Source organism: Sphaerodactylus townsendi, linkage group LG04, assembly GCF_021028975.2.
Source record: "Sphaerodactylus townsendi isolate TG3544 linkage group LG04, MPM_Stown_v2.3, whole genome shotgun sequence".
Taxonomy (NCBI): Eukaryota; Metazoa; Chordata; class Lepidosauria; order Squamata; family Sphaerodactylidae; genus Sphaerodactylus; species Sphaerodactylus townsendi.
Genome location: NC_059428.1, coordinates 5,949,882 through 5,962,332, shown reverse-complemented (window position 1 = coordinate 5,962,332; position 12,451 = coordinate 5,949,882). Strand labels below are relative to the sequence as shown.

General features: G+C 48.1%; 1 protein-coding gene across 1 annotated transcript in view; it reads left to right on the top strand.

Moving 5' to 3' along the window:
* Nucleotides 1-2,660: 2,660 nt before the first annotated feature.
* Nucleotides 2,661-12,451, top strand: part of GUCY2F (guanylate cyclase 2F, retinal) — a 55,405-nt gene continuing 45,614 nt past the window's right edge. Inside the window, exons 1-4 of the mRNA XM_048493054.1 lie at nucleotides 2,661-2,777; nucleotides 2,872-2,938; nucleotides 5,175-5,303; nucleotides 10,753-11,337. Of these exons, the coding sequence (XP_048349011.1) occupies nucleotides 2,661-2,777; nucleotides 2,872-2,938; nucleotides 5,175-5,303; nucleotides 10,753-11,337 (898 nt within the window). The remainder of the gene's footprint in view (nucleotides 2,778-2,871; nucleotides 2,939-5,174; nucleotides 5,304-10,752; nucleotides 11,338-12,451) is intronic.

Below are 12,451 nucleotides of genomic sequence, written 5' to 3'. Positions count from 1 at the left end.
ACTCTGTAAAACTAGCTTCCAGAAGAGGACTACAAATGCTTTGGTTCTTGCCCATAAAGGTGGCAACAGGAAATCGATAATACATCTATTCACAGGAGCAGGCAAATATCATTAGAGCCTAATAGACCGGTTTTGCTCTGGCCTATTATCCTAGTGAAAAATTGGCTGCTTTTCATGTTACATGCCTCATTAGCCATTTTTTTTAAAAGAAGAAGAAAAGCCATTGGAAGATCTAAAAGAGGTTCTGTGTATCTTCATTATTTTCTTTCATCTGAAGTGCTTCCATACGAGAATAGTTCTGGCTCAACAATGGAAAGTGGAACGATTGCCAACAATAGAAGATTGGAGAAATAAAGTACAACAACTATATATTATGGATAGAATGGCACATCAGATAAGGAAATTGCCTTATGAAACATATAAGAAAAATTGGGAACTGTGGACGAATTATATTAATAAAAATAATGATGTTTTGATTTCACTGGTTGAATATTAAATGGAAACCTAAACTGAAAAGGTATGCTAGAAAAGTACATTTCTATTAGTTGATATGCAGTTAAGATACATTAAGTAAAGATAAGTTAGTTAAGATAAATTAAGATAAGTACTATATGTGGTTGACGAATTTATGATTTTTACACTTGGATAACATAAATAAGATATGCAATATTTATCAAGATGGATGTAGACAGTTATATGTTTTGTGATCTATACTGATGGATCGTTGTGGGTTTTCCAGGCTGTGTGGCCGTGGTCTGGTAGATCTTGTTCCTGACGTTTCGCCTGCATCTGTGGCCGGCATCTTCAGAGCTGTATCACAGAGAGAAGTCTGTTACACACTGTGTCCAGATGGAGTTGGATGTAACCAATCGTTATTTTTTTGTATTTTCAACTTTTAAAAAATGATTAAATAATTTTTTTAAAAAGGTTTTGTGTATCAATGGGGTAGGGGGGAATAGTCAGAGAGGAAGCAACTTGCTTAAGACAGGAACAAAGTGCCAGAAATTAGTCTTGATACTTACATCCCTTTATCACAAAACATCCTATTTGAGCAAGGTAGCCAGGCATTAAAACATCCAAATAAGTCACCTGTCAAGCTGGATTCCAGTCTACTGTTGGACCAGATCTGACATCCTGTTGGAATTCTTGACCCTTGACTGGTCATATCAGCTGCTCAAAGGGGGGAACCGGGACTCGATGTGACCTTGCGGGTCAACAGAGGACACCATCAATCAACCGGCCTTTCCCAAAGGGCTCCTCGGATGTCAGTAACGTGAAGTAATGACTATTTAAGGCCCCCTTTTCCCTTTGAAGTTGAGCTCAGCCAGGAAGGGCCAGGAGAGGGCTTTGTGGGGAACTCCAGTTAATCCAGATTGCACCGTTTTCTGGACACATGGGGCGCCTGATCTCTTTCCCAATATAGCATCCCAACTCCGAACGGAAGCTGCTCGGCCGGAGTGCGAGTGGCATCACGCATACGGGCTGACTACACCCTTGGCTATGAAGAGGGGGGCACACATATCTGCTTGATTTATTGAATTTGCTATATATACACGTAGCAAATGTTGGTTTCGAACCTGTTCGTATAGATCACCTCCTTCCCTGTAACTCTCACCTCCTGCTGTGAGCAGACGATAGACAGATTCTTAGGGGATCTACCCATGTGGAATGTCGGGAACTCCTGACACCAGAGGACGGAATTGCCATGTAGGGTGTGCATGTGAGACAGAAAGAGCATGAAAGAGCACGCAGGGGTCACAAGCAGAGTCCAGCGGTTGAAGCTGTGGCTGCGGATGGAATTGCTGACTGCTAAAAAGAGAGCAAATGAGTCGTTTAACGTGGCCATGCAAAGTGTCGGTGCTCCCCTTCTGGACCGCACTTGGAGTCCTGTGTTCAGTTCTGGTCGCCACATCTCAAAAAGGATATTGAAGAGATAGAAAAAGTGCAGCGAAGGGCAACGAGGATGATTGAGGGACTGGAGCACCTTCCTTATGAGGAGAGGCTGCAGCGTTTGGGGCTCTTTAGTTTGGAGAGGAGACGTCTGAGGGGGGGGATAGGATTGAAGGCTATAAAATTATGCATGGGGTAGAAAATGTTGACAGAGAGAATTTTTTTCTCTCTTTCTCACAATACTAGGACCAGGGGGCATCCATTGAAAATGCTGGGGGGAAGAATTAGGACTAATAAAAGGAAACACTTCTTCACGCAACGTGTGATTGGTGTTTGGAATATGCTGCCACAGGAGGTGGGGATGGCCACTAACCTGGATAGCTTTAAAAGGGGCTTGGACAGATTTATGGAGGAGAAGTCGATCTATGGCTACCAATCTTGATCCTCTTTGATCTGAGATTGCAAATGCCTTAACAGCCCAGGTGATCGGGAGCAGCAGCAGCCACAGAAGGCCATTGCTTTCACATCCTGCACGTGAGCTCCCAAAGGCACCTGGTGGGCCACTGCGAGTAGCAGAGTACAGGACTAGATGGACTCTGGTCTGATCCAGCTGGCTTGTTCATATGTTCTTATGTTCTTATGGTCAACCCACCCTAGGAGGAGGGAGGGGGCCTTTTGTTGAGACCCACACACCAGAGGGAAGGGGCCCCGGCATCTGGTCATGGTCCACCTACCCTGGGGGGAGGGGGAGGGAGGGCAGGCCTACCAGAATGCTAACTTCCACTTGGCCCCATGCCTCCTATCCCCTGAGTTCCTCTGATGCCAGAAATCCTGATGGGCCATCCGGTGTCACGATCCTGATCGGCTATTTGGGGTCAAAACCCCTGGTAGAGTTTCTGGTGTTAAGACTTTTGATAGCCCATCTGGCAACAGAACCCCTGATAGTTTGTCTAGCTCTGTTTAATCTTTGCTTTTGCGGAGGCTGAATTTGAGAAAGTCTCCGTGTTCAAGGGCAACCCTGTTGCCAAGCTGTGGGTTCTTGGCAAGGGTCTGCCTCTAAGCCCAAACCCCTGATGCTACCTTGATTACCTGCATACTCAAATCCCTGCAAGCAACAAACACATACAGAGCCATCCCCCCCCCCCACCCCTTCCTGCTTTCTTCCTGGCAGACCTGATGTTTAATCTGGGAAAATAATTGAGCCGAACAATTAGCGGGAGTTCGAGAAAGACAGAGAGAAACGAAGGTCGGAGAAACACTTTCGGTCCATTAAGCAAGAGTGGGAGACCCCCTGAGTCCCGCCAAACTCTTCTGGCTCCTGGAAATACTAATGCCCTGTGAAATACTTCCCCTCCAAATGACTTTCCTGCTGGGAACACGGGGCACTAAATATCAGCCACAATCAGTTCAAAAGAAGGGATGCCGGTGCCTTCTCTTAGAGATCGAGCCCCCTCTGGTGGTCATGCCTGGAACAGACACAACCCAGGTTTTACCTGTTGTCAGGCCTCGATCCTTCACTCAATAAATGGACTCTGGATTGTTAATCAGCAGTGTATATTAGAAAGGTAACGAAGCAAGAAGCCAGTTCTGGCTTTTGCTATCTTCTTCATGAGCCTGCGTGGTGGAGTGGTTAAGAGCAGGTGCACTCTAATCTGGAGAACCAGGTTTGATTCCCTGCTCTGCCACTTGAGCTGTGGAGGCTTATCTGTAGAACCAGATTAGCTTGTGCATTCCAACACATGCCAGCTTGGTGACCTTGGGCTAGTCACAGTTCTTCGGAGCTCTCTCAGCCCCACCTACCTCACAGGGTGTTTGTTGTGGGGAAAGGGGGAGGAAGGGAAAGGAGATTGTAAACCCCTTTGAGCCTCCTTGCAGGAGAGAAAGGGGAGGATATAAATCCAACCTCTTCTTCTTTATCCAGAAACGATCCCCGCTCCCATTTTTCCAAAGAATGTGAGAAAGTGCTACAGCGGAGCCTAGGCACCCCAGACAGAGATAAAGCCAACTGGTCTCCTGTCCTCACAGGACAATGGAAACATCCCATTTCCCATGGGAGTCAAAAGTGTCAGGGATAAGCCTAGTTATCTACCAAGCATGTGAAGCCATAAAAGAAAGATCAAGGAAAGAACGTTCCATTACAGCAGTGGCAACATATAGCAGGCTAAGTCCATACATCTAGAAGCAGTTACATTGACAGGAATGCATCTCAGTCACCGCCCATATATTCTGTAGCCATTACATGGCATTAGGAATGCATCCCTAACACCTGCCCACTTTTGCAAGCATGACCCACATCAGTATGCAACCCATTTTTGGGGTCCTGCTACTTGCAAAGAAGAAGAAGAGTTTGGATTTATATCCCCCCTTTCTCTCCTGCAGGAGACTCAAAGGGGCTGACAATCTCCTTGCCCTTCCCCCCTCACAACAAACACCCTGTGAGGTGGGTGGGGCTGAGAGAGCTCCGAGAAGCTGTGACTAGCCCAAGGTCACCCAGCTGGCGTGTGTAGGAGTGCACAAGCTAATCTAAATTCCCCAGATAAGCCTCCACAGCTCAAGCGGCAGAGCGGAGAATCAAACCCGGTTCCTCCAGATCAGAGTGCACCTGCTCTTAGCCACTACGCCACTGCTGCTCCTTTCTACTTCTCCGGCCTAAAAGACAACAATTGTGCCTCGTTTGGCCCATGTAGAAGTCGAAATATTATTTTCCACCACTGAAGTGTAAAATAGAGATTAAAATTTTCCATGGAAGGAGGAGGAGGAGGAGGAGTAATAGTAGTTTGGATTTATACCCCACTTTTCTCTCCTGCGAGAAGACTCGAGGTGGCTTACAAGCTCCTTTCCCTTCCTCTCCCCACAACAGCCATCTTGTGAGGTAGGTGGGGCTGAGAGAGTCCTGAGAGAACGGTGATTGGCTCAAGGTCACCAAGGAGGCTTCATGTGGAGGAGGGGGGAAACAAATACAGTTCACCAGATAAGAGTCTGCCGCTCATGTGGAGGACTGGGGAATCAATCCAAATGCATTGGGCTGACCAGCTCTCCAAGGACCAACGGATGCCCCTTCCGCACAGGCAGAATAACGCACTTTCAATCCACTTTCAAAATTGTTTTCAAGTAGTTTTTGCCCAAGGTCACCCAGCAGGAATGTAGGAGTGCGGAAACACATCTGGTCCACCAGACAAGCCCCTGTCACTCAGATGGATGAGTGGGAAATCAAACCCGGTTCTCCAGATTAGAGTTTACCTGCTCTTAACCACGACACCGTGCTGGCTCCCTGTCCACTTCAGGCTCCGCCCTCCAGTGTCCAGGAGTTTCCGAAACTGGAGCTGGCAATCCAACTGCACCCGCCCCCAGCTCCCAGCGGCCAGGGGGACATGGCAACCCGACCTTGAAATTCAAGTGCAGCTTTTCGATTGGTGAATGACCATTTCGGGTGATGCGTTTAATCTTCTTTTCCTAGGTGTACCAGACAGTTCTTTGGTGGGGGCTGCAGAGAGGCAGAAAGTGTTGGAATAGGACAGTGATGGCGAACCTTTTCGAGACCGAGTGCCCAAACTGCAACCCAAAACCCACTTACTTATCGCAAAGTGCCAACACGGCAATTTAACCTGAATACTGAGGTTTTTAGTTTAGAAAAAACGGTTGGCTCCGAGGCGCGCGTTACTCGGGAGTAAGCTTGGTGGTAGTCGGTGGCTTTGCTTTGAAGCAACCGTGCAACTCTTCCAACGGGTGAATCACGACCCTAGGAGGGTTTACTCAGAAGGAAGCCCCATGGCCAGCAACTGAGCCTAATCCCAGGTAAAGGATCGTGCTTTAGTTCTTTGCATGAAAATCAGTGGGGTTTGACAGCACTTAACAGGGTTACCTACACTGCTTTCCCAAAACTTAGTCTTAGGTTTAATGCTAATAATCGAGCCCAGTGGCCCAGGCCAGCCTAGATTGGGAGGGGGGGGCACTCTGTTTGTGCATGCCCACAGTGAGGGCTCTGAGTGCCACCTCTGGCACCCGTGCCATAGGTTCGCCACCACTGGAATAGGAGCTCCTCGTATTTGGAGATTATTCCTTATCGTAGTTAGCAAAGCAGCACGGGTGGCTAGAACACAGCAGAAGCCTGACCTTGTGTGCGTGCGTGCGCATGATGGATCCCAATGTGCGGCAAGCTTACACAAAAGAAAGTCGGAGTCAGTTGTAGTTTCTAAACTAATAAAAAGAGTATTTATTAGTGAACTCCATTCTGGATAGAAAGGTAGGTAGATAGAGTCACTATGCTATCCTAATCTAGCTGGATGGGGATGGATGCGCGGAGCATCCATCTTCTCTCTAGGCATGGTAGGAAGAAGAATGGAGAAGGGGTCGAGGAAGGAGCCGGAAGGAAGGAAGTCCCTGAGAGTATCAGTCTAACGTCAAAGGGATAGAACCAGCATGATAGAGTAAAGGTGTCAAATCCCTAGGTCCCTATCTAGAAGAAGAAGAAGAAGGAGGAGGAGGAGGAGGAGGAGGAGGAGGAGGAGGAGGAGGAGGAGGAGGAGGAGGAGGAGGAGGAGGAGGAGAAGAAGAAGAAGAAGAAGAAGAAGAAGAAGAAGAAGAAGAAGAAGAAGAAGAAGAAGAAGAAGAAGAAGAAGAAGAAGAAGAAGAAGAAGAAGAAGAGGAGGAGGAGGAGTTTGGATTTATATCCCCCCTTTCTCTCCTGCAGGAGACTCAAAGGGGCTTACAATCTCCTTGCCCTTTCCCCCTCACAACAAACACCCTGTGAGGTAGGTGGGGCTGAGAGAGCTCCGAAGAACTGTGACTAGCCCAAGGCCACCCAGCTGGTGTGTGTGGGAGTGCACAGGCTAATCTGAATTCCCCAGATAAGCCTCCACAGCTCAGCTGGGATGCAACCAGCTGGGAATCAAACCCGGTTCCTCCAGATTAGATACACGAGCTCTTAACCTCCTACGCCACTGCTGCTCCAAAAAGAAGAGTTTGGTTTTATATCCTCCCTTTCCTGTAAGGAGACTCAAAGGGGCTCACAATATCCTTTCCCTCCCCACCCCCCCACAAACAACCTGTGAGGTGGGTGGGGCTGAGAGAGCTCCGAAGAACTGTGAGTAGTCCAAGGTCACTCGGCTGGCATGTGTTGGAGTGCACGAGCTCATCTGGTTCACCAGATAAGCCTCCACAGCTCAAGTGGCAGAGCGGGGAATCAAACCCAGTTCCCCAGATTAGAGTGCACCTGCTCTTAACCACTACACCACGCTGGCTCTAGAAGGGATGTAGTCAGGCTGAAACACAGGGGTGCCATCCACCAGGCAGCACCTGGAGAATCCCAGCCCATCTAGCTTTATGTTGATGCACAGTGTTGCAACAAAAAAAATGACACCATGCAAATTAAACCCTCTTAATCCAAGCTCAGAGTTCAAAGATGCCATCTGTCCGGTTGCAAAGGCCTGAATGGCTTCATGGATTTCAAACAGGGATGCATTTTAGGAGAAGCTAGATTAGTGGTGGCGAACCTTTGGCACTCCAGATGTTATGGACTACAATTCCCATCAGCCCCTGCCAGCAAGGCCAAGGGTTCGCCACCACGGAGCTAGATGTTTCAATGCAACCCAGAAGCAAGAATGGAGCAGAGATTTAAGGTGGAGAAGGTTTAGGAGGCGCGCTAACATATAGGCTAGCAAGAATCTTCCAGCAGAGAATGGCTTTGAATGAAAACAGAGTGGAGAAAAGGTAAATCGTAAGCAGAGTCGCCTCAATTCATAATATGCAGCCAACTACCCAGAGATCTGTCAAAGGAGTTTTAATTAGGATTCCTATGGGGGAACTGTCCTTGGTGCTGAACAACCATATCTTGACGTGCCCCAGATGGCCCAGGACAGTTACCAATGGCGTACCTGCTGAACCAATATCATTTATTTACTTCAGGAATCAGTTTTTCCCTTCTTCAAGCGGTATAAATTAGCGAGGGAACTTCCTGATATCTAGTCTTAGGAAATTCTTCCCTCCAGTCGCTCCGATGTTTGCATTACGGCGGCTTGTAAGACTAGAGAATCCCACGGCTGGAAAAATCCCTCGAGGAGAGCTCAGGTAAGCGTATTTTATGCGGCTGTAATGACATGAAATGAATCTGAGTTTGGTTTTTCTTGTGTATTTTTTTTTAAAATTTATCACTAAAACCAAAATAATCAGTTTGGTATAGCGGCAGTGAAACTGTGCATGTAAAGAATAAAGTCAGAGTCCAGTAGCACCTGAAAAACCAGCAAGATTTCCAGAGTATCGTCAGGGGGATGTTATCTGGGTGACTGAAATGCATTCCTACCTATATGTAACTGTTTGAAATAACAAACCAATGCTGCTCCGAGATATATGTAACCAGCCGGTTATATGTAACCATTGCCATCTGTGCATTCTTTCCTCGATCTTTATTTTATGGCTTCACACACTTTGTAGATAACTAGACTTTCTCCGACACCTCTGTCCCATGAGAAAAGAATTACACCCGTTATCTCATTGAGGCAGGAAGCCAGGTGGTTCTCTCCAGTGGTGGGATCCAAAAATTTTAGTAACAGGTTCCCATGGTGGTGGGATTCAAACTGTGGCGTAGCGCCGATGGGGATGGGCGGGGCATGACAGGAGAATGGCCGGGCATTCCAGGGGCGGGGCATTCCTGGGCGGGGCTGTGGCAAGGATGCAGCCGCTGCGCTGGTCCTTGGGCGGGGAAAGCGGCGAATGCACGCAGGAACAGGCTGCCATGCACGCCGGTGCACCTCCTGCTAGACTGCTTCAAGTTCTGCGTGCTACTGCTGAGAGGAGGGCGTAACTAATGTAAAAATCACGTGGCAAAATCACCAATTAGTAACCCCCTCTCAGCACACACAAATAATTAGTAACCTACTCTCAGGAACCTGTGAGAACCTGCTGGATCCCACCTCTGGCTCTCTCCCTATCTGCTGCCAACCTTGGGACACCTCGGCTCCAAAGACTGTTTTTCACAAATTCTTGGGAAACTAGGAGGGGGGCTTTCAGCGGGGGATAAAGGGGACTGGGCTGGGCTGGCCCGTTCCACCAGAACTGCCTTTTGCCAAGTATGGTGCTTCGATACCTCATCAATAAACGCTGCTGATCGATACTTCAGAGTCTGTTTATTGGCTTAAGGTTCCGAGATCTAACAAGTATAAGCTTTCCAGGGTCAAAACAACTTTGGTTAGATCAGGGGTCTGCAACCTGCGGCTCTACAGATGTTCAAGGACTACAATTCCCATCAGCCCCTTGGCCATGCTGGCAGGGGCTGATGGGAATTGTGGTCCATGAACATCTGGAGAGCCGCAGGTTGCAGACCCCTGGGTTAGATAGTTGATAAAGTGAGCTTTGACTCTGGAAGATTGTACCTTGGGAATCCATCTTGCAAAACGGGTATCCACCTGAAATTATGCAGATGTGAAGGATGTGTGTATGCCATCAGTCCACAGCTGGTTTAGGGTGACCCTGGACAGTTTTCAAGGCAAGAGACCATCAGAGGTGGTTTGTCATTGTCTGTTCCTGTGTCATTCCCCTGGAATCCCTTCCCATTCAAATTCTAGCCAGGGTTGACCCGACTTAGCTTTTAAGGTCTGATGAGATCCGACTAGTTGGGTCAGGGCAGATAGGAAGAATAGGAAAGTGCATTTGTGTTTCATTTCGTTTTTCATAGATTCATGGAGTTGGAAAAAATCACAAAGGCCATCCAGTCCAACCCCCTGCCATGCAGGAACACACTATCAAAGCACTCCTGACAGATGGCCACCCAGCCTCTGTTTGAAAGAGCCAGCGTGGTGTAGTAGTTAAGAGCAGGTGGATTCTAATCTGGAGAACCGGGTTTGATCCCCCACTCCTCCACACTTATCTGGTGAACCAGATATGTTTCTGCATTCCTATATTCCTGCTGGATGACCTTGGGCTAGTCACAGTTCTTCGGAACTCTCTCAGTCCCACCTACCTCACCAGGTGTCTGTTGGGTCACCTCTTTTATGCATTTATCAGTTAAATGAAGAAGAAGAAGATTTTATTATTGACTGTAAATAAAATCTTCTTCCTCTTCCTCTTCCTCTTCCTCTTCCTCTTCCTCTTCCTCTTCCTCTTCCTCCTCCTCCTCCTCCTCCTCCTCCTCCTCCTCCTCCTCCTCTTCTTCTTCTTCTTCTTCTTCTTCTTCTTCTTCTTCTTCTTCTTCTTCTTCTTCTTCTTCTTCTTCTTCTTCTTCTTCTTCTTCTTCTTCATTTAACTGATAAATGCATAAAAGAGGTGACCCAACAAACTTTGAAGGCTGGCAAGCACAAACCTTTTCCTTCATTGAACTACATTTGGTCATTAAATATAGTTAAATGAAGGAAAAGGTTTGTGCTTGCCAGCCTTCAAAGGTAGCTCTGTCCAGTCCTGTTTTTGTCTACGGAATTCATGATTGCGTTTTATCTGATTGTACGTTCTCATTTTACCGTCTCTCTTTTATTGCTGTGGTTTTATGTTGGGTTGTTAAAACCGGAGGCTGTAACAATAAATATTTGCCTGTTTTATTCGTACCCCCCATTTTTTGTGTGCCCAGGTCAGGCATTCTTGGAGACTACCAGCTGCTGTTTACCTAACCCTGCTGTCTGTGATCTGTGTTTCTTCGTGCACCCGTAAAGACTTTCACTTAACAGTGCTGTGGATAAAAGATCGCTCCGCAGTCTTCTGTAAAACTTTTCCCATGCTACTCCTGCGCTATGGAACAATGGCTGTGTTTTAGCTACAATTCTCTAAACACTTCAAAGCAGACCAGATCATACATGCCTACCGTTTGGACACCTGATAGGATATTCGTAGGGTTTTGGTGGGTAGCTCTAGGTACAATTGCGGCTTCTCTTCCAATAGAAGGCACGGTCTTTAAAATCGGCCTGGTCGGCCCATGGAACTGCCATCCCTTTTTTGGTAAGGCTTTTCCCCAGATGGCTGCTAAGTTAGCTCTTCGGCGGATAAAGGAGGACACCTCGCTTAACGTCGGCCATGAATTAAACTGGACGCTACTGGAAGAGGACTGCCACACCTGCACAGCCCTAGCCAGGTTCGTCGGCTACGAAAAACTTGCTTCGGCTTTTGTAGGCCCTCTGAGCCCAGGCTACTGCGACACAGCCGCTTTGCTCAGTAAGACCTGGAACAAAACAATCTTCTCGTGGACGTGTGTCAACTACGAAGGGGACCGTCCGCATTGTCCCCCTGCGCTCGTCTGGACGCTGCCGCCACCCACCGACGTCCTCGTGGCTGTGCTGAAATATTTCAACTGGGCTCACGTCGGCATCGTCTCATCCCAAGAGGACTTCTGGGTGGACACAGCCAACAGGCTGGCTGTCGCCCTGAGAAACCAGGGGCTCCCCGTACGTCTTGTCACGACAATTGATGACAGAGAGTCAAAAGTTGAAGAGGCTTGGTCAAGAATCCAGGCTGCTGAGGACATTAAAGGTGAGTGAGGTAGTGCCAGAGGGGTGTAGTGCAGTGGTGGCAAACCTTTGGCACTCCAGATGTTATGGACGACAATTCCCATCAGCCCCTTCCAGCATGGCCAATTGGCCATGTTGGAAGGGGCTGATGGGAATTGTCGTCCATAACAGCTGGAGTGCCAAAGGTTCACCACCATGGGTAGTGGTTAAGAGCAGGTGGGCTCTAATCTACAGAACTGAGTTTGTTTCCCCGCTCCACCACATGAAGCCTGCTGGGTGACTTTGGGCCAGTCACAGTTCTCTCAGAACTCCCTCAGCCCCACCCACCTCACAAGATGTCTGTTGTGGGGACAGGAAGGGAAAGGAGTTTGTAAATCACTCTAAGTTGAGAAAAGAGGGGTATAAATCCAAACTCTTCTTCTTCTTCTTCTTCCAGTCTAGACTGATCTGGCCAAATCTCAGGAGCTAAGCAGGGTCAGCCCTGGTTAGCACTTGCATGGGAGACCACCAAGGAAGTCTAGGGTTGCTGTGCAGAAGCAAGCAATGGCAAACCACCTCTGCATGCCTTTTGCCCTGATCTGGATGACCTAGGCTAGTCCAATCTCATAGAAGCTAAGCAGGGTCTGCCCTGGCTAGTCCTTGGATAGGAGACCACCGAGGAAGTTGCTACATAGAGGAAATCTGTTGCAAAGGACCACTGAACTTCCCTTGAGATCCCTACGGGGACACCACACAAAGGCTGCAGCTTAATAAAACTTTCCACCAAGAAGAAGAGAGAAGAAGAGTTTTGGATTTATATCCCCCCTTTCTCGTAGGAGACTCAAAGAGGCTTACAATCTCCTTGCCCTTCCCCCCTCACAACAAACACCCTGTGAGGTAGGTGGGGCTGAGAGAGCTCCAAGAAGCTGTGACTAGCCCAAGGTCACCCAGCTGGCATGTGTGTTGGAGTGCACAAGCTAATCTGAATTCCCCAGATAAGCCTCCACAGCTCAGGCGGCAGAGCTGGGAATCAAACCCGGTTCCTCCAGGTTAGATACCCGAGCTCTTAACCTCCTATGCCACTGCTACTAGTCTCAAATTTTGTTCCCCGTGGAGCTCATCTCAAGGGTGAAATGCAAGGCCAATAGGAAGGAGGG